At 35.1% G+C, this 25,679-nt stretch overlaps 1 protein-coding gene across 2 annotated transcripts in view; it reads right to left on the bottom strand.

Moving 5' to 3' along the window:
* LOC145277556 (GDP-mannose 4,6 dehydratase-like) overlaps positions 1-25,679 on the bottom strand; it is a 337,466-nt gene that overhangs the window by 237,356 nt on the left and 74,431 nt on the right. For both annotated transcript variants that reach the window (XM_080129028.1, XM_080129029.1), the window contains exon 2: positions 16,006-16,050. In XM_080129028.1, coding sequence (XP_079985154.1) covers positions 16,006-16,050 — 45 coding nt within the window. The remainder of the gene's footprint in view (positions 1-16,005; positions 16,051-25,679) is intronic.

The following is a 25,679-nucleotide window of genomic DNA, read 5'->3' as shown; positions in this document are numbered from 1 at the left end:
GAATTCCCTCTCTTCTGGAGGTGGGCGATATTGACTATTTTGAAGTTGTACTGTTGCTGACAGAACATTTATTTATTTTTTTTTTTTTTTGCCCACTACATTTTTGTTTCAACTTGTGAGCTAGTATATCCCCTTTGGCAGTTACAAATGTGCAGATGACGACATGTTCAGTATGAGAAGAGGAGACGAAAAGGAAGACTATGGAAATGGCATTGGGGGTCAGTGATGTTATATGCTATGATGTGACTAAATATATATTGGGTCCTTTTGTTCCAGTTACATGCCACGTCTTGACCAACAATCCCATGACAGCTTTCTTTTGTGTGCCTTTGTGAACAACTTTCTATAGATTGTTCTGCCGATAAACTCATTTCTTATTTCTTTTGTCATACTTATTTTCTTTTCCGACCCCACTTCCCAACACTTGTGAGCGATGGGGAAGGCAATAATATCACACAAACCAACATGATTTTTTGTTTAATTAAAAAATAAAAAATCTTGCCAAACTTTCATAAAAAATTCTACTAGCTACAACCACTATCAACAATTTCTCCCACTCTCTATCTGTGCCTAAATCTAAAATGTAAATTTCCCAGAACTGCCCGCCTGTGAAACACTGTTCCGCTGTCCTGCTTCCCGGTTTAATACAACATGGTAGCCTTCAAATCCAATGTAAACAAGTTCTTGTTGAGCTGTCCCCATAAATGATAAAATTCTACCCAATTTACACCATTAACGATTACTATACTACGACTTTACATTCATGAACACTTATCCTCGAGTAGCCTTCAGGTCTTGATAAGTAATGACCCCAAAGTAAAAAAAAAAAAAACACGCTAAAAGTTTTCGATGTTGTAATATTTTATTGTAAAACCTGCCAACTTTCAGTGAAACTAATTTTAAAGCACTTCCATTGTAAAGCTGGACAATCTGCGAACAGATGTTGCGACATTAATGTCAAAGTTGTTGCATCCATGCTAAACAAGATTTGTTAAAGTAAATAACTGTTTTTTACATTTCCAATATTTGAAGTTGAACTAAATAACCGAGTTATGGATTACATTGAATTCTGAGAAGCAAGGAAGAACAGAAATAAAAGTTGCGGCAGACACCCTGGAAAGTTTTATTTTCCTACTAGTAAACACACACGGTCAATTTTGACAGGAAATAAAAAATATGTTCCGATGCTAGTATTAATATTCATATAAAAATAATAGATACAGGTGTAGATTGGTGATCTTTTAAACCAACGCATTTCAGGTTAAAGCATTACATACTTAATGTCATGTCAAAGTTAGTATAAATTACAAAAACGATGCAGATGTGTCTAATATATTTTTAACAAATAAATCATCCACAATTTCATTCTAAGATTTTGTGTATAAAAATGGTGGACTTTAATTTAAATCAAGGGAGATGTAGAGGACTAGGATATATAAATCCTAATCCCGTTACAAAAGAAAAATAATGAAACGAATGGAATGAAGGAAACAAAGACTCAATTGATGGAATAGATAAACATGTTGTTTATTTACTGTTGAAAGAATGAATGTTTTAGATATAACATGTGTTCAAGTCCGCGCGGGTGTAACCATCGTTTGTTGCGGGACTGGTGTTGTAGAAAGAAAAGGAAATGTGTGTTCATCTCACTATCATTTGTTCGTGCGTGGGAAAAGAAGTGAGTAGTAGAAATGAGAATGATAGTCCAGTGTGTAGACAAAGACAAAGAATAGAGGGTTGACATCAGTTAAACTGTGCGCCATATTAGCCGTCAGCTACGCGGTGGTGTTCTCTGTCACAAGTAGTAGATAGAGAGAGAAAGAGTGAAAAATGTCAATCCAGGCCATGGAGAGAGAAAGCGTATAAAGTGTACGTACAGTCTGATAGCTTTTTGTTCCACATAGTAGCAAGTGGTGTGAGGTACGCGCATGCGCGCATGCCGAAAAGGCACACTCTCGGTCCGTAGACAGACCAGATCGAAAGCTCGTCCTAAAAGAAAGGATTGGAAACAGCTTGTCTCTTCCTTTTATTGGTGTTTCCGGTGTGTCTTTTGCGCATGTGTGGATTTCCTTTGAAAGGGGAAGTGACGTCGTCCATTCGTGCTTACGTGTGCGCGTGTGTGAGTACATGTGTGTACGTTAGCGTGTGTGTATATACACGTGAATGTGAGTATGTACGCGAACGTGAATATATGTACGTGTGTGGACGCGAGCGTGTATGTTTGTGTGTGCGTATGTATATGACAAGTAATATGGCTTGAAATGTGAATGTGTGTTTTTGTGTGAGACTAGAAAAGGCTCGCGCAGACGATAAGTTAGTTTATCATACTAAATTGGTCGCACAAATTTTCCACATTAAAACAAAAGATAAAACTTAATAATTCGATAAATTCTATTTTTTTTTTATTTGTAATTATTTTTCTACTGAATCATTTTTCATTATTTTTTAAATTTATACTAATTTTGATGTGACATGCAAGTATGTAATAGTGTTTCCACCTGATAATACAATAGATTTAATCATTTTTTTAATTTAATTCATTTGAAAATGTTTAGCCATAAAAATATTTTCATGTTTTTTGTTTTTTTACCTTTTGGGGATTTTTATAGTAGAATTAAAGCCATAAAGTGAATGCGGTATTTTGGTGATAATGTCTTGATTAGAGTAAGCAAAAGTTTTTGACAAAAAAAAAAAAAAATTGACCGCCTCATACTTTTTTTTTTTTAAATTACACTTTCACTCCAAACGAGACACATTGCCACTTTGATGTAGGGGGCTACTATCAGGGACCTAAGTTGCAGGGGTACTATGTAGGGAGTTTAGCAGCAAGATGTTTGTTCACATTACACTTGAACTTCTGCATGTCAGTACAGTTGGGAAAGCAGGAAACCGAAGAGAATTCCAAAGTCCTGCAGTTCTGGGGAAGAAGCTATTAGAGTAAAAGGCTTTCTTATATCTAGGGATCTCAACTGTATAGGGGTGGGACTTCGCTGCTTGTCATGTTTGTTGGGGGTATTTTCGTTGAGGGGGTTCAATCAAAACAAATGGGGTGTCATGCTCAAGCCAAATAAAATTATTTGTAATTTTCATGTTAAAACGAATAGGCGTTTTGACTAAGATCAAAGTATAGTATATGTTCTCAGCATTCCAGTAACATCAGACATTTTACTATTGACAAAACTATTGCATATATATAAGCAAATATGAGGGGAGTCCAAAAGTAATGGCTACTATTTTTATTTTTTTTATTTTATTTCGCTCGGATGGGTGAGAGGATTGCAGATTACATCATCATGATGACTGAACTTGTGACTTCATGACCTGAAAGTTTCCTCTCTGCTGCAGATAGTGACGGTGTGAGATTCTAACAAAACAATTTGTCATGGACATGCATGATAAGCAAAGATGCGCCATTTAATTCCTGGCATTGAAAATGGTGGTGACTATGTGGGAAAATAAATTCTAAACCACAAAAGGTCACTTGTTTTAATGGTAGCACTTCTGTCTTTGTAACTCTTCAAAAAAAGGAAGTTTTACCTTTGAAACGACCCTGGCATGGCAATGCAAAATTACAACTGTATATTACAAAATATGCATTTATTAAAAGTTGTGTTATGGTCTTTGGTGTAGTTTCAAATGAGGGCCACATCATGCCACCTCACATTTTCAAAGTCAACTTGAAAGTCAACACCAAAGTGTACCTGGATGTGCTGAAGAGTGTGGTGATCCCCTGGTGCAATCAGGTGACCGTTGGCAGACCTTGGGTATGGCAGCAGGACTCACCACCAGCGCACAAGTCCAAAGAAACCCAGGCTTGGCTTCAGGAGTGCTACGACTTTGTACCCTTCTCTCATTGGCCCCACTTCTCCCCCGATCCAAGCCCATTAATCAAGTCAATTGAATTCAACCAGTCCGGTTTGGAATTTTTCTTTTTTTCTTTTTTCCCCCATCTTGTTTGTTTATACCCCCGACAAATTTTATACGGACATTTTAAACATTTCAAAAAAATTATGTTGCACAAACACTATATGCAAACATTATGTTACAAGCACAATTATACATTTTATGACCACCATTATAAAATGCAGTTTCAGAAAATGCTAAAACCAGTAGCTTCTAGTTCCACGTTATGTATATAATCTGCTAACCAGTTTCTATCCTCTGACGAGAACATTACAGTCATTGAAACTCCGCGGATTAAGGATTTTCCACCGTCCCTTTTTTATTGGAGGTATTATGTAGAAAAATGAATTTGTACATGTAATTTTCTGGTTTACAGTTTTATTCATACTTATGATATATATATATATATATATATATATATATATATATATATATATATCATTATAAAATGCAGTTTCAGAAAATGCTAAAACCAGCAGATTCTAGCGTCTCGCACTATACAGATAATCTGCTAACCAGTTTCTATCCTCTGACGAGAAGTACATTACATTCTTTGAAACTCTGCGGAATAAGGAGTTTTCACTGCCCCTTCTTTATTGGAGGTATTCTGTAGAAAAATAAATTTGTACATGTAAATTTCTGATTTATAGTTTTTATTTATATTTATGGTATTTAGCTCTACTTCTCACTATCATATCGAGCTTTTTTTTTACTTGGTTGGGATATAAACATTAATACGTTTATTGGACTGAAGCTTACTTTTGCATTGACCTAGTAAACTTCCACTATTAATTACACCATTGCGTATGTACGTGTGTGTGTGTGTATATATATATATATATATATATATATATATATATATAGCCCGTTTATTATACAAACATTAATGATTACATTATGTGCATACATGTATCAGTGAAGTCTCAATTGTCCCTGAATTGGGACTCCACTGAAACATGTATGCACATATGTAATCAATAATGTTTGTATAATGGATGAAAGACTATATACCAGCTCTGTCCTGCATTGAGCACTCTTTAATAATTACGTGAGTTCCTCTGTATTTACCACTGGGAAACTAACCTATACAACTTTTGCATTTACCTAGTAAACTTCCCCTATTAATTACATGATTGTGTGTGTATGTGTGTATATATATATATATATATACTAGCATGGGTGCCCGGCGTTGCCCGAATGTTTGGAGGTGTATGCTGAGCAAAAAAAAAAAAACGGTCAATTTTTTTCAACTTTGACCCCTATTATGACCCCTTAAAAATTATTGTTTTGGGCTCTAATTGAGTTATTAAGTTAGATCCATGTCCAAGGAACCTAAGTGTTTAGACCTAAAATTGTCGGAGGAATTTGGTAGAGCTCTCAAAAGTCAAATCGTTTAACTTTGACCCCTTAACAGCCAAATTTCTGGCCGAAAACCGATCACATCAATTTTCCCAAATCTCAGTACCCTGTATATCAAATTTCGAGTCTGTAGACTGAAAATTGACAGAGTTATTGCGTAGGGAAATGTACACAGACACACGTTCACTTATATATATCTATAGTATCAGATCTGACCAAATGGTTAATTGGAGGCATAGACCAATTCATGCCATCTAAAAAATTCCAACAAAAACCTAACAGCCAGCCATGGTTCTCCCCAGAATGTGCTGCTGCTATCGTGCGCAGAAATCACTTTTTCTATAGCTACCAACATAATAGATGACCTGAGACTAAAGCTGCTTTCAGGTCTGCCAGCAACCACTGTAAAAGAATAATAAAAAATGCAAGAGAGCTATATGCCCAGTCTGTTAAATCCAAGGTAGCTGATCAGCGGCTTAGTTCCCACCAGTTTTGGCAAATAACAAATAGGATCCTGAACAGAAGTGTGCGTTCTATCCCAACCATTATCAATGGACCAGAGGTCATCTCGTCAGCGTCAGACAAGGCCAAACTATTTGCAAAGAACTTTGCAGCTAATTCTACCCTATGCGACAAAGGCCATCAACTCCCCATATTTCCTCCTATAACACAGAACAAGCTAGGTAACATACAAATATCCGTGCATGAGGTGTCGCCAAGCTAATAAAGAACCTAGATTCCAGTAAAGCAACTGGCCCTGATGGCATCCCAATTATAGTGTTAAAAAAGCTTCAACCAGAACTTGCTCCCATACTTATGAAACTATTTAAGCACTGCCTTAAGGAGAAGTGCTTTCCGACTCCCTGGAAGGCCTCATCAGTTTGCCCTGTATTTAAGAATTCAGGTGACAAGTCATCTCCCTCTCAGTACAGACCTATAAGTCTCCTGTGTGTTATGAGTAAGTTGCTGGAATCCATATTAAATAGAGAAATAGTCAACCACCTCAGCAGGAATAACCTTCTTAGTGACACACAATATGGTTTCCGCTCTGCAAGATCTACCGCAGATGTGCTGACGGTTATATCCCACAGGATTAGTGAATCTCTTGACAAAGGCTTCCTTTCTAGGGCAATTACTCTTGACATATCAAAGGCCTTCGACAAGGTATGGCATAAGGGTCTACTTCACAACATTTCCAGCTATGGTATAACTGGAAATGTTTTCTCAATCATTAAATCATTTCTCTCCGATAGGCTCATAAGAGTAGTGGTAGATGGACAAAAATCGGAGGCCTGCAATATAAATGCTGGAGTCCCTCAGGGGTCAATCCTGAGCCCAACTCTCTTCCTGATCTACATCAATGACCTCCCTAAACACATACTTAAATCATTCGTTGACATCTATGCTGATGACACGACCACCTACGGCAACACATCAAAGGCTGTAAATGACAAAGTTCTCTCTGATTCTCTCTCCTCTGATCTCGAGCGCATGGTTCAGTGGGGGAAGATGTGGCTGGTTACCTTTAATGCATCCAAAACCAAACTCCTATCCTTACATCATCAACGCTCTGATCCCCAGCTGGCATCAATTGTGATAGATGGCTCTCGTCTGGGTGAGGCCCCGTGTTTTGACCTTTACTCCTGATCTGAAATGGAACACGTACATCAAGTCTGTTGCCAAGGTCGCTGGAAAGATGGTGGGATCCTTCTACCGCTCCAGAAGATATCTCACTACTGATGCAATTCTCTATCTATATAAAAGCCAAGTACGTCCAAGGATGGAATACTGTTGCCATATCTGGGCAGGAGCTGCTAAAAACAGCCTATCCTGCCTTGACAGAGTACAAAATAGACTTCGTGGGGGATGCCCTTTTCTCTACCCTGCAACCTCTCTCCCACAGAAGAGAAGTTGCGAGCCTATCCTTGTTTTATCGTTATTTCCATGGCAGGTGCTCGTCTGAACTCCAATCTCTGGTCCTCTCTCGCCAATCTTTCACGAAAAACACCCGTCTAGCTGAATCCACTGTGAAAAATTTCCCCCACTCTATATCTGTGCCTAAATCAAAACGCGGATTCCATGAACAAAGCTTCTTTCTTAGAACTGCATGCCTGTGGAACTCTGTTCCGTCTGCCTGCTTCCCTCCGGACTACAACTTGGATGTCTTCAAGTCCAATGTTAACAAATTCCTAATGGACCGCCCCCTTAATTAAACACTTCATCAAATCTCCACACTAACATAATGTACTTGCAATAACCCTTATCCCTGAGTGGCTTCCGGGTCTTGATAAGTGGTGATCACTGTGTAAAAAAAAAAAAATCTCACACCAACAAGAAACTTTCTCAGTTGCCTATAATCCCCTTTTCTCTTTTATTCATCATTCTTTAAATCCTCTTTTGCTTGCTGTTCCGAAAATTCAAATTTTTTATTTTTATCCCTCTTAAGTAGACATTTACTATTTAGCTTAAACCTCCTTTATAACCATTCTAAAGCATTAACCCTTAGCTTTTTTCCAACCCTTTTTACTCTTAGCCATAAAGAACTTGTGGGAACATGATGAGAATTAGCAGCGAACCGGATGCTAACGTATCCAGCATAAGAAACAAAATGAAAAATCGTCTTTTGCACATGGCTCCACGCATCGTTTCCGTTTGGAAAAAGAAAAAATAAGATAACCACAAAAGAATTATCAACCAATGGCAGAGCTCCGCGCCTAAAATAAAGGCCTAAAATATCACAGTCAGTGGGAGCCGATGTGCCCCTATAAAACAAGGCATTTTTAGAGAAAAGAAAAAGAAAAGGAGAAAAACATAGGAGGCGAAGACGCCGTGCTGCTAGCTGTTGAGGAAAGAAGTCGCTGCTCTCAAATAAAAAGCCAGGACACATATCACCGACAGTAGCACGACCGGCCACCCACTTACCACCCCCATCGTCCGAAAAGATAAGTACGCTTACGAACATTCATTCTTTGTTAAATTATACAAGCCTACAAAAGTTCTTTCCTTATCAATGCATACACACCTACAAACATCCTACGAACACTTTACCTCTTCTAATTAAAACTGTCATTAATAAATAAAACCGGTTCTCAACCTTCAGCAATAATACGTCTGTCCTTTTATTATTATTATTTATTTTTGGAATGTGCGTATTCATCGTGGTCGGCGGGTTCACCATTTATGGCCCAGAGGTTTTTTTTGGTTGGTTTATAGATGGAGAAGGGGGTGAAGGAAATGAGGCCATAGAGATCACAACAAAGAATACATTTAATTGACAACGTTTGAAGTATGTAGAATCTGACTCCATGCAATTAAGGACAGACGAATATTGTCTTCGCCTCCTATGTTTTCTCCTTTTCTTTTTCTTCTCTCTAAAAATGCCTCGTTTTATAGGGGCACATCGGCTCCCACTGACTGATATTTTAGGCCTTTATTTTAGGCGCGGAGCTCTGCCATTGGTTGATAATTCTTTTGTGGTTATCTTATTTTTCTTTTTCCAAACGGAAACGATGCGTGGAGCCATGTGCAAAAGACGATTTTTCATTTTGTCTCTTATGCTGGATACGTTAGCATCCGGTTCGCTGCTAATTCTCATCATGTTCCCACAAACTCCTGTTTTAGTGCCTTAACACTGTCTACCCCTTATGCCTTACATAATTCTCATTTACGCCTCCATTCTATACTTTTCGACCACTCTCTACTAAAAAAATTATCTTCTTTTAATCGTTTTGTTCCCTATATTTCATTACTTCCTGATCCTTTTTAATATCTTAACCCTTAATTTTACTTTTCCGATTATTTTCCCCCCTCATCACACTTTGATTTGAATTATCATCTATCCCTCTACATCCTCGCTTAAATTTATTTCCAATTTAAACCTTCACTCGCCTTCATTTGCGATACCCCCATCCGCGTCCTTAAAATCAGTCCGAGAACATCATATTCATTTAACCATATTTTTAGCCTAACTAGATACACATAATTTTGAATGTCATAAATTGTTTTGTCTTTACTTTATATATATTCTTTTATCGATTTTAACTTTTCTTTTATACTACAGTATTCCTAAATATCACCTTTAGCAAAATTTACTTACCAATATATATCTATATAATTATAAAACTCAAATGACTTTGTAACGATGTGTGTAACCTACTTTCCGGTTTACGACATCCAGTTGCGCATGCGCACTGAAATAGAAACGTTATTATTTCGAAATTATTATTTAATATGGGAAGAGTGGGTTTAAAATAATTTAAACGTAATACAGAAATGAACGATGTAAAAAAAAAAAAAAAAAAAAAAAAAAAAAAAAGAAGCAGATATATCAAAATTTGAATTTAACTATAATAAGTATTATGGTATCTGTTCAGTGCACATTTACCTATAAGTATGGTCAACCACTTATAATTCAGTAACTGTAAATTTTTTTTTTTTTCAAAAATAATCAATTATAATAAACAGAACGACTCATAGAAATCTATCCATATTCTTTTTCATTTTAATATACTTTCATAGAAATGTTTCTGTTATGTCAACAAAAAACTATTTTCTTTATGTCACAAGTGTCACGCTCATACATGAATTCCATAGCTAATATAACATACTGACCCAACGGGTCACGGGTTGTCTAGTATATATATATTTTCTGATTGTACCTCGTTCTGATTGTATTTACTTATCCACCTATTTTTTTATCTTTTACCCACTTCAAACAATATTCCTTTACACCAACTGGACAGTTCCTATTTTACTATTCTCCCCTCCCCCATCCCTTCTTCGAACCCACTTTCCCCTCTCAAATTCCGCTCCCCTGCCCTACTCATGCCCTTTTAAGAACTTGCACTAACTAGAGTGCTATTATAACCTCCCCTCTCCCTAACCTCAACCTTATTTACCTTCCTCCGCCATCTGCCTTTATACATATATTTTTCACTTGCCTCCCCACGAGGGTAGAGTTGGACACAAGATCGGTTTTTAATATGGAGGGAAACCAGCTACCCAAAAAGGGGCACTCTGGTTAGTAACAAAAATGAAAAATGTATCAGTCATGAAGGATTTCTCCTCCGTTAACCGAGACCAAAAAAGTGAAGTGAAAAAAATTCAGCATCAGAACAGATGGTATTTATTTGCTCCCCCACTGAGCAAATTAGGCACAAGGCCGTTTTTAATGTGAGGTAAAAACCAGCTCCCCTAAAAGTAGGCAAAAAGGGGGCACTCTGGTTACCAAAAATAATAATTGTCCCAGTATAGAGGGTTTCCCCTCCATTGACTGGTACAAATTATCTTAAGTGCAGCATCTGAGGAACAGATACTACACTTTGATCCTAACCATTCGCCATTCTATGATTTAAACAGGACATGGAAGGGCTGACCGTCAGTGCATTTCAATTCCATACCGAGCTTTTATCCTTTCTCCATTTAAATTCTACGTTTTAAGAAATAAGACTTTGCTTTTCTAAGCATTAACATCTAATTATAATGGAATGGATTTTCCCCCACACTCTTCAATACAAGATTGGCCTATAAGAACATTCTGGACATATTTTTTAAAGAGATTCCAAAGGACATCTTAGTAACACTTCACGGATTAGCCAATCCCCATACAAACCATTTATTCTTACTGGATATCTGCAACCAAAATTATTGGATATTGCTGAGTATTCTTATGTTTCTGTAAACTTTATTTTCCTTTCAAAAACTCTTTTCTCTGCCGTATTCAAAAATCGCGCTAACCAGCAAAAATAGATTTTATCTATATACTAGCATGCGTACCGGACGTTGCTTGGGTGTGTGGGGGGGGGGGGGTAAATCCAAACAAAATGGAAAATAAAGAATAAACACGCGTAATAACTCTGTTTAAATATTATAAAACAAAAAACAAAAAAAAAAAGGAACCCCGAAAACAACAAAATAAAGGATTAGCGAACGATGTTAAAACTTCTTAAAGAAATCGAAAAAACAAAAACAGCGAACGTAATGGAAAAAAAAAGAATGAAAAAAAATGGCATAAATAACCTTGTTTCAATATTAAAACTTCAAAAACCAAAAAAAAAAAACTCTGACATATCAGTTTACTTAAGTTAAGTTTACGCTTGCTTTTATCAGGTAAACTTTTCATTCTTATTGTCTGAATTGATATATATAAGATAGTATTACAAATGATTGACACCAAACATTAATTATAAATTATTTAAAAAATTATGCAAATTAGACATACAAATAACTGTGTTTGGTCTTTGTTCACAGTAAAAAAGGATGTTCAAATAACAGTGAACCATTTTGATGGTCATGTACTTTGTATATATTCTTTTAAAAAGCTACACAAGTGAGATTTATTCAAAATTTAACCAAAGGCTTTGAATCCGCACTTCTAACCTTTGACACAATTAAACAGTGTAACAGCTTCTACAATTTATCTCCTATAGTCAGCAACTTAATACTAATCGAACAGAACTCGAATTTAGATCCTCTCTATTTTTTTTACATCACATTCGCAACAACATCTCTTACATATTATCGATTGAAAAAAAATAAATAAAAGAACCCCCTCCGATTTTTTTCTACTTCATAAACGCACAACATACTTTAAATTTTAAAGTGTATGTTTCATCTATAGTATAAAGGACAGTTTGTGTGTATGTTTGTATGTCTGGCCAAAAGTTAAAAAATGACAAAACAAATCAGCACAATGTTGGTATTGTCGTAACCGGCATTGGCCAGGATAAATAATATCTTAAATTAAAAAAAACAAAAAAAAAAAAACAAAAAAAAAAAAACAGTTATTCATTCTGTACTAATTTGGAAAGAAAATGCCAACTAATTCCACAAGAAATGTGTGTGTGTGTGTGTGTGTGTGTGTGTGTGTGTGTGTGTGTGTCCGTCCGTCCGTCCGTCCGTCCGTCCAAGATGAATGGGCTGAGTGTAAAATAAAGAAGCAATTTGAGGAGAGTAGGCAAAATGGGAGGGCGGGGGAGAAATATGGAGAAAAGTAAAGAGATAGCAGTTTAAATATAAGTATAATTCAAATTTTGCCTATACAACGCCGAGTGGCCCTGCTAATTTTAAATAAAATAAAAACATTTTTTCCATATAATAAACACATCACATCATTTTTTTTTTTTTTTTTTTCTACTTGTCCATCATCTTGAGAAAGTTTTTGAATAAAGATGAAACGCTGATGAACATATAAACAATTTTCCATTTTCTTTTTCACATAGAGATAAGTATTTATCACTCACTCAGTGTTGGAATGTGGTATTGAAGAGTCACCACCTTAAAAGGTGGCGCACTCTAATCTAACCTGAAAAAAAATGCCTGGACAGCTCAGTTTGCATTCTTCAGCAGGGGTGCTTCAGGAGAATAGCAATAAATTAACCCCTTTTCAAAGAGAGAAAGCAAAGTCTGGGAGGGTCGACCTCCTAGAATTGCACTGGATCGGCATCATACCGCAATCAACAGGAAAGGGCCATTACAAGAATGGTCTCTAAATAGTTGATTCTCATATGGAGATACTCTAAATTATGCTGGTTTGTGATACCTAATGGTACTACCTAATGTTGTATTCACTGACATTTATGAATTGCTTGTACCAAAAGAGAAACACACATTCATTTGGATAAGACACACATATAGAAATATCTGTCAACGCGCAAAATTATTGGCAATTTTAACGTGCTCACGTTGATGTAAATATTGAACGTAGAACGATAAACAGAGATCAATATTTAACAGCTGTTGGGAATCATTTGTAAACAGTTCGGTATAGAAGAAATACACTTCAGTTTTAGTCCCCTAATCGATGGGAGTGGTTTGCCTCTATGTACCTTGCCTCCCCAGGCAGAGACAGACCCTAGGTCGTTTTTTAATGTAGCGAAAATCCAGCTACCGAAAAAGTGATACTGTGGATTGGAATAAAAAAAAAATTAAAATTGCCTTAGTTTAGGAGGATTTTTCCTTCATTAATTCACGATAGAAAAGATGAAGAGTAGCATCTCAGAACAGATAACGACCCTTGCTTCTCGTCTAAAGGCCAAGTAAGCAATTGGTTTGTCCATCTTAAAACAAATAATGAATTGGAACGACAAATTTCGGTTTTCTCTCATGGGATCTTTAGTTAACTATTACGTATAATCATATTCTACATGATTTACACTTGTGTAATATTTGTGTAAAACGTTTATAATAAACACAAATCTCTTTATATATATATATATATATATATATATATATATATATATATATACACACACACACAGAGTGCCGGCAAAAAGAAAGTTCGCACTCGGAATTTTTCCAACAACTGTAAATTTAAGCTAAATTTAATGTAACTGTTTAAACAACCTATACCTCATTTGATTCACCTTTTATTCCTCTATAATTTTACCTGTTCATATTTGACTTTTTATTGAAATATTCTAGGTGTTCACATCAATTTCAAAAAACTTCAAATTGAGGAGGCAAAAAGAAAGTCCGCAGCAACAAATTCACTTAAAACCAGCTTAAATTATCGCTCCTAAGTCAGTTTAAAATAGCCACCAACAGGCAACAAAGCATCTGAAGTCATAATTGTTGTTGTTCCAGGTTATACAATGTAACATTTAGTCCATATGCTACGACTTTCTCTTAGTGATCGTCAGGAGCTCATTAATCTCCACCTTTCTGGTTTATCCAATTAAGAAATCGGCCGCGGACTGAAATGTGATGAGAAAATGGTACGAAACATTGTGCAAAAAGCACCAAAACACCGGCAGTGTTCGTGATGCCCCTAAATCTGGTCGTACTAGAGTTACTTCTAACAGGGGAAGACAATGCTATCAAGATCCACAGTCTAAGAAACAGATTTGAAACGGCTCCCCAAATCCCACAACAGTGCAATCTTGTTAAAAAGTCCTCCCTTTCTACTGTCAAGAACAGATTGAGGAATTTTATTTGCGAAGATATGTTGCAAGATGCAAGCTAATGATTTCTGTAAAGAACAGAAAGCGCTGTCTGGACTTCGTCAGATGCAATGAATGACTTTTCATATTGGTCAAAAGTGCTTTTTAACAACGAAAGCAAGTTCAATAGGCTAGGCAGTGATGGTAGGCAGTACATCCGTTAGAGGAACAACAAATAATTTAATCCTAGGTGCTCAGTTTCAGCGCTGCAAGGTGGTGGAGGTTCAGTTTTGGTGTGTAGTATTATTAGTACCAATGGTCCAGGGCCTATAGTTCGCTTGCAAGGTCGAATTAATTCAACCAAGTACATTAATGTGTTAACTGAGCATTTTCAACCCTACTTTGGTCAGAATTTGGATGATAATCTAATCTTCATGCAGGAAAATGCTCCCATTCACACAGCTAGCAATGTCAAGGAGTTCCTGGAAGAGCATTATATTCCATGTTTGGATTGGCCTGCACAATCTCCTGACCTCAATCCTATAAAAAACATATGGCATTACATCAAGCAACAGCTACACAATGATAAAATTTCAAATTTGGAAGAACTTTGCACAAAAATTAAAGAAAAGTGGGATGCCCTTTCCCCAAAGTATTGCTGCAGTCTAATTCAAGGAATCCCCAAAAGATTGCAGGCTGTTAAATTACAGAAGGGCTATGCTACTAAATATTAACTAGTTCATTGTGTTCCTGTTGTATTTGTGTTGCATTAATGTACTAAAGTTTCATTTAAATAACAATTTTCCATTGTACGGACTTTCTTCTTGCCTCATCAATTTGAAGTTATTTTTTTTTTTAATTGACGTGAACACTAGAATATTTCAATTAAAAGTCAAATATGAACAGGTAAAATTATAGAAGAATAAAAGGCCAATCAAATGAGGTATAAATTGAAAAAATGGAATTTGCCAAGTGATGGTTGAATGCTGGCATTACGAATATGCATAATTAACATAATAGCTATTGGTTCAGGTTTTAATTTTTAGCCTTGCAACAAACATGTCTTCAGGCATTAACGTCAAAGGAAAAAGTAATTTGTAAGTTAAACATTTTGGTTTTGATTCTTGGTGGCGCACAAGTCATTTTTATTTTTAAACTTTTTAAATCATTACTATATACAGGGTCCAATATAATAAATATGAAATCTGCATTAATCAGAATGTCATATTTCAGCATATTTCAGGACTGGGCAATGCTGGGCAGCCTGCTAGTGTATATATATATATATATATATATATATATATATATATATATATATATATAGATGCGCACACACACAACATATGCACATACCTAATCATAACTAACTTTACATAAATAGAGATAGTTTGTGTTTGTAGTCCAATGATGTTCTCAAGTTTTGTTTTATATTTATTTTTTATTCTGAAAGAATGTGGCAAAAGTAATGCAAAACGTGACTTACACAAGCGACAGCACTTCTGTCTATCATGTTGAGTGACGGAATCAACACAGGAAAGAGAAATGAAAAACTTTCATCTATAGATGGCTTATTAATATACATATGGCATTAATTTGCATATGAGGACAATGACTGCTGTGAAAAGGAATGAAGGGGAAAGCACAGGTCAGTCTTTTTTTTAGACAGCTGAGAGAGACAGAGAGAGTGAGAACGGTTGGTGAAGATTATAGTTGAAGTCGGCAAGAAGGAGTTCTGACGAATATTTATTATTAGTTTTGAATCTCAGTTTCATATTTTTTTTTATTCTGAGAATGGTCTTATTTTGGATAAAGACACTATTTTGAAACACGTACACACTTTTTAAAAATTTAAAAGCAGTCTTACCTCATATCCTTTTCCAAGCAAGAATTCAGCCAGATAGGATCCATCCTAAAATTTAAAAAAAAATTAAATCAAACAAGATTTTCAATAAATATTGAAAGTTTCTCAATTTGGAATTAAAGTATGCAATTGACAATAAATCTGGGAAAGGAATGGAAGAACAATATGGATTTTTTAGAATTGGGATATTTTCGTGAGCGTTTAGCATTTAGAATATTTTAGGATTTTTTTCTTTGTAATCACACCATTAAAATTAATATTTTTTAGTATTATGTAATGAAAAGGAAAAGACCAGAGATTCTCTTGGATTTTACCCGAGAAGTGATACAGACATATTTCAGGTTTCTTTGCCCCCCACCTCTTCCTAAAACACAAAAATGCAGAAGATTAATACTGTACGGTGTAATTTAAAATAAAACTATTAAATATTGGTTGTTATGCGGAACGAAGAACTGCTATTATAAACAATATCATTAAAAGAAAGAAAACCTTTACATAGGATTAGCGAATCTCTCGACAGAGGCAACCTTTCTAGGGCAATTGCTCTTGACATATCAAAGGCCTTTGATAGGGTATGGCATAAAGGTTTACTTCACAAGATCTCCAGCTATGGTATCGCTGGAAATGTCTTAATTATTAAATCATTTCTCTCTGATAGGTTCATAAGAGTAGTAGTTGATGGGCAAAAATCAGAAGCTCACAGTATAAATGCTGGAGTCCCTCAGGGGTCCATTCTGGGCCCAACTCTTTTCCTGATCTACATTAATGATCTTCCAAATCACATCCTTACATCATTCGTAGACATTTTTGCTGATGACACTACCATCTATGGTAGCACATCTAAGACAGTAAACGACCAAGTTCTCTCCGATTCTCTCTCCTCTGATCTTGATCACGTTGTACAATGGGGAAAGGAGTGGCTGGTTACTTTTAATGCATCTAAAACCAAGCTTCTATCTTTACATCATCAACGTTCTGATCCCCATCTGGCATCAATTAAAATGAATGGCTCTCGTCTTGGGGAGGCCTCAAGTTTTGACAGGCTTCTGGGCTTGACCTTTACTCCTGATCTTAAATGGAATACGTACATCAAATCTGTTGCCAAGGCCGCTGGAAAAATGGTCAGATCTTTCTATCGATCCAGTAGATATCTCACTGCTGATGCAATTCTCTATCTATATAAGAGCCAGATACGTCCAAGGATGGAATACTGTTGCCACATATGGGCAGGAGCTGCTAGAAAAGACTTGTCCTGCCTTGATAGGGTTCAAAATAGACTTTGTGGCTTGGTGGGAGATGTCCTTTTCTCTTCACTGCAACCACTATCTCACAGAAGAGATGTTGCGAGTTTGTCTCTGCTTTATCGTTATTTTCATGGAAAGTGTTCAACTGAGCTTCAATCTATGGTCCCCCCTCGCCAAACTTTCACAAGAAACACTAGTTTAGCTGAAAACATTATCAATAATTTCCCCATTCTTTATCTGCACCTAAACCTAAACATAGATTCCATGATCAAAGCTTCTTTCTTAGAACTGCACGCCTGTGGAATTATCTTCCGTTTTCCTGCTTTCCAGCTGTCTATAATATGGTTGTCTTCAAGTTCAACGTGAACAAGTTTCTGATGAGCCGTTCCACTTAAGTTAACAAATTTACCGAACTTCCATTACTATCGATTACTATATTGTCCTTTTGACTACTCTACACTCTTTAACCCTTATCCTTGAGTGGCCTATCGGCCTTGATAAGTGGTGACGCCTATGTAAAAAAAAAAAAAAAAAAAAGAAAGTTACTGCTACTATATATGTAGGCTATTTAATTAAGAGACAAGGATTCAGTTATGGTACGTTTTGAAACAATCCCATTTTTTTTTTTTTATTACGGTCATTAAATCTTAAATTCTTAGAATTTTAATGCATTTCGATTAACAAATCTTTTTTTTTGGGGGGGGGGATATGTTTATTATTTACTATTACAGGTATTGGCATCTTGCTTGCCACTTAAACTATGGAAGTACAAAAATGTTCACTATTTTGATGCGTAGATGTATATCAACTTTATTTTCTATTTTTAGTGCACATGTTTTGTGCACTAAAATGTCAAGATGGGCGTTTTGTGCTGTCATAGTCTCAAATGAGAGCAGACGAGATGATGACATCTATAATATGGGTTGCAGTCAAAACATGGCACCCCTAAAAGTGTTATCAAATTCATACTCCTTGCTGCAATCGAAATTGGGTACAAATAAACAAAGTTTTAGTCATGAATGATTTTGTTATCTTCTCCGACACGACACGATGACCCTCCACATTTTTATCTGTGGGATTCTAGGTGTTTCAGAATTTTTGTAGGAATTTTTGACACCCCTAACACGAAACTGCAAATAAAATATAAAAAAACTCATAATTTCTCTTTTAAAAGTGGGTTGTTTATTTTCTTTATGGATTATACTTTCAAAATAAACTATTAAAGTTGTATAAAAAGTAATAGAAATATTTTTTTTTATTTTTTTAAAAAACCGTAATGAAATTAATCGAATTTTACGAGTTCAGTATTTTTCAATTTTTAAACTTTAAAAATCTATCAAAATTTTTCTATTGATTCTATTTTTACGATATTTTCAGGATTAATGTGAAATTTTATGATCTTTCCAATAAACCGAATATTTTAGACAAACGTTTTTTTTTTTTAATTCACGCCCCCCCATTTTGAAATGTCTATTAAAAAGTAAATAATTAATTTACTCACCAAAGTTTTATATATCACAAATTGAAGATAAAAGATTAATAAATAATATATTCAAATTTAAAACAAAAATGTAGTGTTTTTTAGAAATTTACCTGTAAAGTCCGAAGTTTAAAACCTTTTTTTTTCTTTGTAAATCACGTTGTTTTTTTGTTTTTTTTTTGTTTTTTTGTTTTTTTAAATGAAACCTTGGTCCTTGCTCCTTTAATTGAAAAAATAATTAGGGTTTGAATTACATTTTTCGAGTAGTTATAAGCTTGGAAATACAGGGAGGGGGGGGTCGAATTATTCAATATTTTTCACAAAGTTTCTGACACACCTAGTGGGATTCTCTGAAAGATAAAAGCAGAACATTCCAGAGACAATCCCTGAATTGAAGTGAGCAATAACAATACTAAGGGAGGAGTGTCAGAGCTATTAACAATTTCGCACATCTTATTCAGGTGTGCTTATCGTTAAATGACCATAAAAGAACGCCTGTTGAACAATCATAAATGTGTGATACTATCAAAGTTCCTCACCACCAAAGTGTTAGAAAAAAAAAGAAGAAAAAAAGAAATAAGTTTATAAACCGAACAAATATATAGAAAGTGAGGTTAGTGGAAAGACAATGGACAAGAAATTGTTCACCAAGGAACACAAAAGAAAGCAGAAATAGTATTGTTGATTAAAGTGTGACCGTAACTGGGAACAAAAAAAAAATCAAACAATGGAAGTCAATATATTTAGATTTGGTTTACAGACACTTTTAGGAGTGGCAATGAGTTTTGTGACAATTTACAACAGTTGGGGATAATTTATGGACAGTCTTGAGTTTGCAACAGTTGATGACAGTTCCAAGTTTGACAGTCAAAAGCAGGTTGTGGCTCAGAAATATCTGGGGAAATGAACTGATCAACCGACTGACGAACATGGCCTCGGCAGACGACTAGGGTGTGGATTGGTGTTTAGATAATCATTTTTCATTATGGCATCACACACGAATCCAGAACCCAACTGATATGCAGAAAGTGTTAGACTTTGTTTTCTGTAATTTCTCTAGTGTTATTTTTATAATTGTGAGCCAATGCACCTCCCACCCCTCGGCAATCGCCAATGTGTGATAGATGACAACGTGCCCAGAAGGAGAAGAGCACGGCTGAAACAGAGTTGGGGTCGACTTGTCTAGCAAGAGGGTTGCTTGGTTGTTTTTGTTTTACGGCATATCAACCCTTTTTTAGGTCATTTAATGCCGAATCCAGTGATTGTGAAGAAAATGTTTTTAATAGAATATGTATATATTTTTTTCCAGTCAGTTTCTATTTAACTCATAGTTGGGACCCTAACAGGTACTACCACACCAGGTCAGAGTGGATGTGGGAGCAATGGCAATTAAATGGCTCCACACTCCCCAAAGCCCGCAAGCTGGGGCCTCACCATCGGATATGGTTTAAGGTCATATCAAAGACCGTCTAACAAGAGGGAGTACACGCGTTTACACAAATTAAACTTGTTCAGTAAGTCAAACATAAGCTGAGGATTATTTGTAACCAATATGGTCGGATTGCAAAAAGGACTGGATTTTAATAATGATTCCATAGATCGCGTTTGGGATGGCGATTTGAGTGGCGAGTAAAGTAGATTGGTATGGATCATTATAATAAATGACAGTAAATTAAATGACATTGGTTTTGCATTAGTTTTCTAATTCTTTTTTACAGAATGGACAACATAAAGGTTGTGAACACTCAAAAGCGAAAGAAGTAATGTTATGAAATTGACTGGATTCGAACTTGGTACATCCAGGCCGTTAACATATCATTATCCACCACAACCACCTCTCGAGTTATCTTGTAGTAGTACTCAATAAGTAAACATTTTTTTATTTGTAAAAAATAAAAAATAAATAAAATAATAAACGTAAATAAAACAAACTTTTTAAGTTTTTAAAAGAAAAATTTTAATTATAAAAACAAAATTACTTGGATCTTCATATTATTTTGATTCTTTGGACAACTGTTCTCATCTTGACTGTTATTTGCACAACGTTTGGGCCGATGTAACCTCCAACCTTCCACAGTTTATATAACATAAATGAAGGGTTTGTTGAAAAAATGTCAAAGAATAGGGAACCTATATGACATCTAGTCAGTATTCAAAACAAACTTGACTCACTGGAAGCATCTTGTACAAATCAAGTTCCCCACAGAAAAAAAGAATCATGACTAAGAACTGTGTGTATGAGATCACATGTAAATGTGGAAAATTATACAAAGGCAAGACATAATATATGCATTATTATTATTTATTATAACATATTATTAAGTACAAAGATTGCACATCTAAAAACAAAAATAAGTTTAAAACTCTTGAAATTCATAATATAATTGGGAAAATAAGTCACGATGAGAACAGTAATCCGAAGAATACAAATAATTCATCCTCATCTCAAAAATTCTTAATTCGTAATACTCGTGTCTTCCTCTTCTAAGACCATCCGTCCTTAGTGAGCATGGATAGCTCATTCTATGATTCAGCTGCATCACAAATTACTCCATACTAACCTGGCCTAAAGGTAACCATATCCTGAGGTCGGGGTCGCAGAAATACCTGGAGTAGGACCCAAACGCGGAGCAAACCCTCTCAGGGCTGATGGACCCAGTAGATCTTCCCAGATCACCCGTCTAGGAGAAGGAAAACTCTGAAACTAAACCAAAGGGGAGGGAGGCCTCTCCAGTCTTGGACGACAACCTTCCTAGAGCTGGTGACTCAAACAAATTACCGGTCTGCAAACCTAAATTGCTTAAGGAGTAGATAGGCTCTATCTATCGCCGGCTTCCATACTCCTTCTTTGCCTATTAGTCAGGCGCAGAGACACTATCACAGGTGAATCGACAAAACACTTAGTGGTAGATCTTGTTTCTTGTCTAGGGCATTGAATGCCGTTCCCCCACGCCCAACACATCCCACCCCTCATAACTGGAGTCATTGGGAGTGCTTGAGTACCACGCATGCCTGTGCAATTAGATTGGGGTGATCTTCTTCTGATGAGCTGAGGGTACCGGATTGACAGTTCCTGGCTGCCGTTTCCGACTGGTAGTACAGGAGCCCTAACTCTTTGGTAGCGCTTAGAGCGACTGCTCTATCAACAGTTGTATAATATCGGGTTGTTTGTAGTGCCATGTCGCGCATGGAAAGGGACCCTGCACTCATCCCCGATGGGCTTTCCCAAGGCCACAGTCCTAGTTGAAGAAAGGTCAGCCAATGGTCTGATTGTGTTGCATGTCTGATATCCTGCATAACCTCTTATTCAGCTCCCCCTCACCTAACTGACATCTTGCTGCCCAAATCCCTACATAGTGCCCCAGTAGTTGCTGACCCTGATAGTAGCCCCCTACACCAAAGTGGCAATGTGCCTTGTTTGGGGTGAAAATGTAATAAAAAAAAAAAATTTTTAAAGGATATCAAGACATTCACTCTTCCACAAATTGTTGATCCCTTCTGATCAGATCTAAGAGTGTATTTGTGTTGAATTAGTTACTCCATAAAGTGAGTGGACTATTAAAAAAAAAAAAAATTTTTTTTTTTTAATTTAAAAAAAGAAAAACGCTTTTTACATTGCAAGGACGATTACAAAGAAGTGCCTATTTTAACTGTGTGCCAAGTTGGTTTAAGAAAAGCTAGACACGACAAAAATTCCACACAATTTCAAATTCCACTGATATTTTCCAGAGGTAAAACAACCAATGAATTTTTAACGAGGTTCATACAAGATATAATTTTCATTTGTTTTACACGAGCAACACGTTCATGAGCATGTTTCAGTCAGTCAGTTACAAGTAACTAGAAACCTCTTCAGGCGATGCTACTTATATAAAAGGAGTCTGTAATAATTTTTTTTTATTTTTCCGGAAATTTAAATTCCATTCTTTATTTTTATATTTTTTTACTCAAATCTCCTTTAGACTATTATATTGGTTTTTTTTTAGATCTGAATGGCTAAGTTTCCTTCCTCTTATCTATTCGTCAGGTACTAAAGGTACTTAAGCTTATATGCATTTTTATTCTCATAAAATTTAAATGCTAATTAACATGTCGCAGAATAGAGCTTATAATCTTATTAAATTTACTTATATTATTATTTCATTTTTTTATATATTAGTATAAATAGTAACTGTATTGTATCCACATTTTGTTATTGGGGAAGTGGTATTTTCTACTGAAGAGTCATGTATTTTAACAGTTGTCCTGTTTTCAAATCTCTGAAACAGCTACATTGTAAACAGCTGATAATCCGCATTTTCTATTTAAAAATTTTAGTTAAGTATTTTTTTTCCATCCTTATATAGTTAAATTCTCTTTTGTAATTGTACAATTGAACAATTTTTACACTATTTGTAATTGTACAATTGAAAAATTGTACTTTTTAGAAATCGGCTTATATAAGTGCTACGTCTGTGATAGGTTAAATTTTCTTCTTTTTTTTTTCTTTTTGAATGTTTTTTTATGTTTTTATTTTTCCGGAAATTTAAACTGCATTCTTTATTTTTATATTTTTTACTCAAAGCTTCTTAGACACATATATATATATATATATATATATATATATATATATATATGGAATTCTGAAAATCAAAATATAAACACATATTCGAGTTAAGAATTTATTGTTTGACACAAGGAATGGTCAAGAAGGGAGTTATGTTAATTTTCTTAATCCATGGATTTTCAATACTGGCTTATATCAGAGAAAATGAAATGCGGTTAGCAAAATGTTATATATATATATATATATATATATATATATATATATATATATATATATATATATGACATGAAAGATTTCAGAGTTCGACAAAATATGCCGACATCAATCAAATCGCTGTGAAAATAACACTCAAGATGAAACAGTAGTCTGAAGAATTCAAATAATATGAATAACCAATCCATATCTAAAAAATTCCGAAACTCAACTTCAAAAGCAATTTAAAAAAAGAGGAAGAAGAAAGGGACCTTAGGACTAAATTCGCGTTTTAAAACACGTCTTTACAATATGGGCAAGATAAGATAGATAAAATAAATCACGTCCTGGCAATGGTCAAAGCATCTGTTCCATCGATAAACATTAACACCTGATTCACGTCCTAACCACAAAAGTATGAACTCTTTCACAGCTGTTGGACAAATTCATTTATAAGGATGCAAAACAATCAATATACATAAGAATAGGGTTGACTAACTTTACATAAAATACTCCCTTAAATAGCATACTCTTAACAAAAGAGTAAATTTTAGAAAACTGAGTCTTCATATAAAGTTAGGTGAATTGAAGTTTTTGAGTATTTCGTCCGAAACTCTTCACAAAATTAAACAAATCGCTGTGTATTTGTGTTATCGATTCATAACTAAACTAATTCACTGATCATTATACATTTTAGAACATAGTTGTTAAGCATGAGGGTGGGTGATGTGGGCTATATTTACTTTAACTTAGTTTCATGCAAAGGAGTAAAATTTGTGAAAAATCCAGATATCTGATTTTTGTGAAATTTTTACAATAGATATTAGGTAACAATAAATATTTCCCAAATTTTAGTTTCTGAAGATTTTTTAAGTTTTTTTAGTATGCATAATGTGGGCACAACGTCACATTTGAAAATGAAAATATTTCAGATTTACATTAAATTTAATCTTATAGTCAACAATCAACCAAGATACCTTGAATTTCAATTTCTGGTTATGATACCTGAAGTTGAGCCTTAAATTTTAAACATTTTCTAGAGCCCAAATTATGTAATGGATTTGGATCAAAATTAGATTAAGGATTCTAGACATAAGTATCATTATATCTTGATCTTAATCTTTGTAAGAACAACATAATAAAGGTGAAAAATTGTTCCGGGGGGGGGGGCATTTTATCCACCCTGGGACGGGTATTTAAGTGTGTGAGTGTATATTTATATTCCTCTGTAAAAATTCTTTTTTTATTTATAAGAGAAGAAAGACTATTTTAAAGGTCGTCAAACCCAAATGTCAGTTGACGTGATATTGTAAACAAACACCAGACAGGATTTGATGAACGACATTATCATTATGTTTTTGCGAATTAGTCCACCGAGCAAATTATACCTCGTAATATATAATACTAGCAGTTCAGCCCGGCTTTGCTCGGACCCTATGTACTGTTCAAAACTTTATATGCATATGTATATATTAAAAAGTGTGCATATGTATGGTAATGCCTTTCTATATAATAGGCTTCCTTAACTGCCATAGAGAAAAGTTGCTAAAGACTGCAGAGGTCAAATATTTTTTTTTTTTTACTTTGACCCTAATTTTGACCCCTTATCATTTGTTTTGGGCTCAAATCAAATTATAATGTCTTACCCATATCCAAGTAACCTACATCCAAAATTTCAAAAACTGGCGGAGGAGTTTGGTAGAATCTGCCAAGGTCAATTCTTTCAACTTTGACCTCTTGCCAGACAAATTTTTGCCCAAAAACCAATTCAAAAGCTTGCTGAAAGTCTGAGTACCCTTTATGTAAAATTTCAAATGTTTAGACTCAAAATTGGCTTAATAGTTTGCTAGAGACTGCAAAGGTCAAATCTTTTAAACTTTGACTCCTTGGAAGGCAAATTTTCAGCAAAAAAGCGATTAAAAGCTTGTGCTATGTCCGAATACCTTTTATGTAAAATTTCAAATGTTTAGACCAAAAATTGGCTGAGTTATTTGTTAGAGAATGCAGAGATCAAATTTTTTTAACTTTGGCCCCAATTTTGATCCCTTAACATTTACTGTTTTGGGCTCAAATCAAATTATAAAGTTAGATCCATGTCCAAGTAACCTATATCTAAAACTTCAGACCCAAAATTGGCAGAGGAGTTTGGTAGAGTTTTCAAAGGTCAACTCGTTGAATTTTGACCCCCTTACCAGCCAAATTTCTGGCCAAAATC

The sequence above is a fragment of the Euprymna scolopes genome, chromosome 6 (genome assembly GCF_053919585.1).
Source record: "Euprymna scolopes isolate OS-2025 chromosome 6, ASM5391958v1, whole genome shotgun sequence".
Taxonomy (NCBI): Eukaryota; Metazoa; Mollusca; class Cephalopoda; order Sepiida; family Sepiolidae; genus Euprymna; species Euprymna scolopes.
This window is presented reverse-complemented; position numbering and strand designations above follow the sequence as displayed.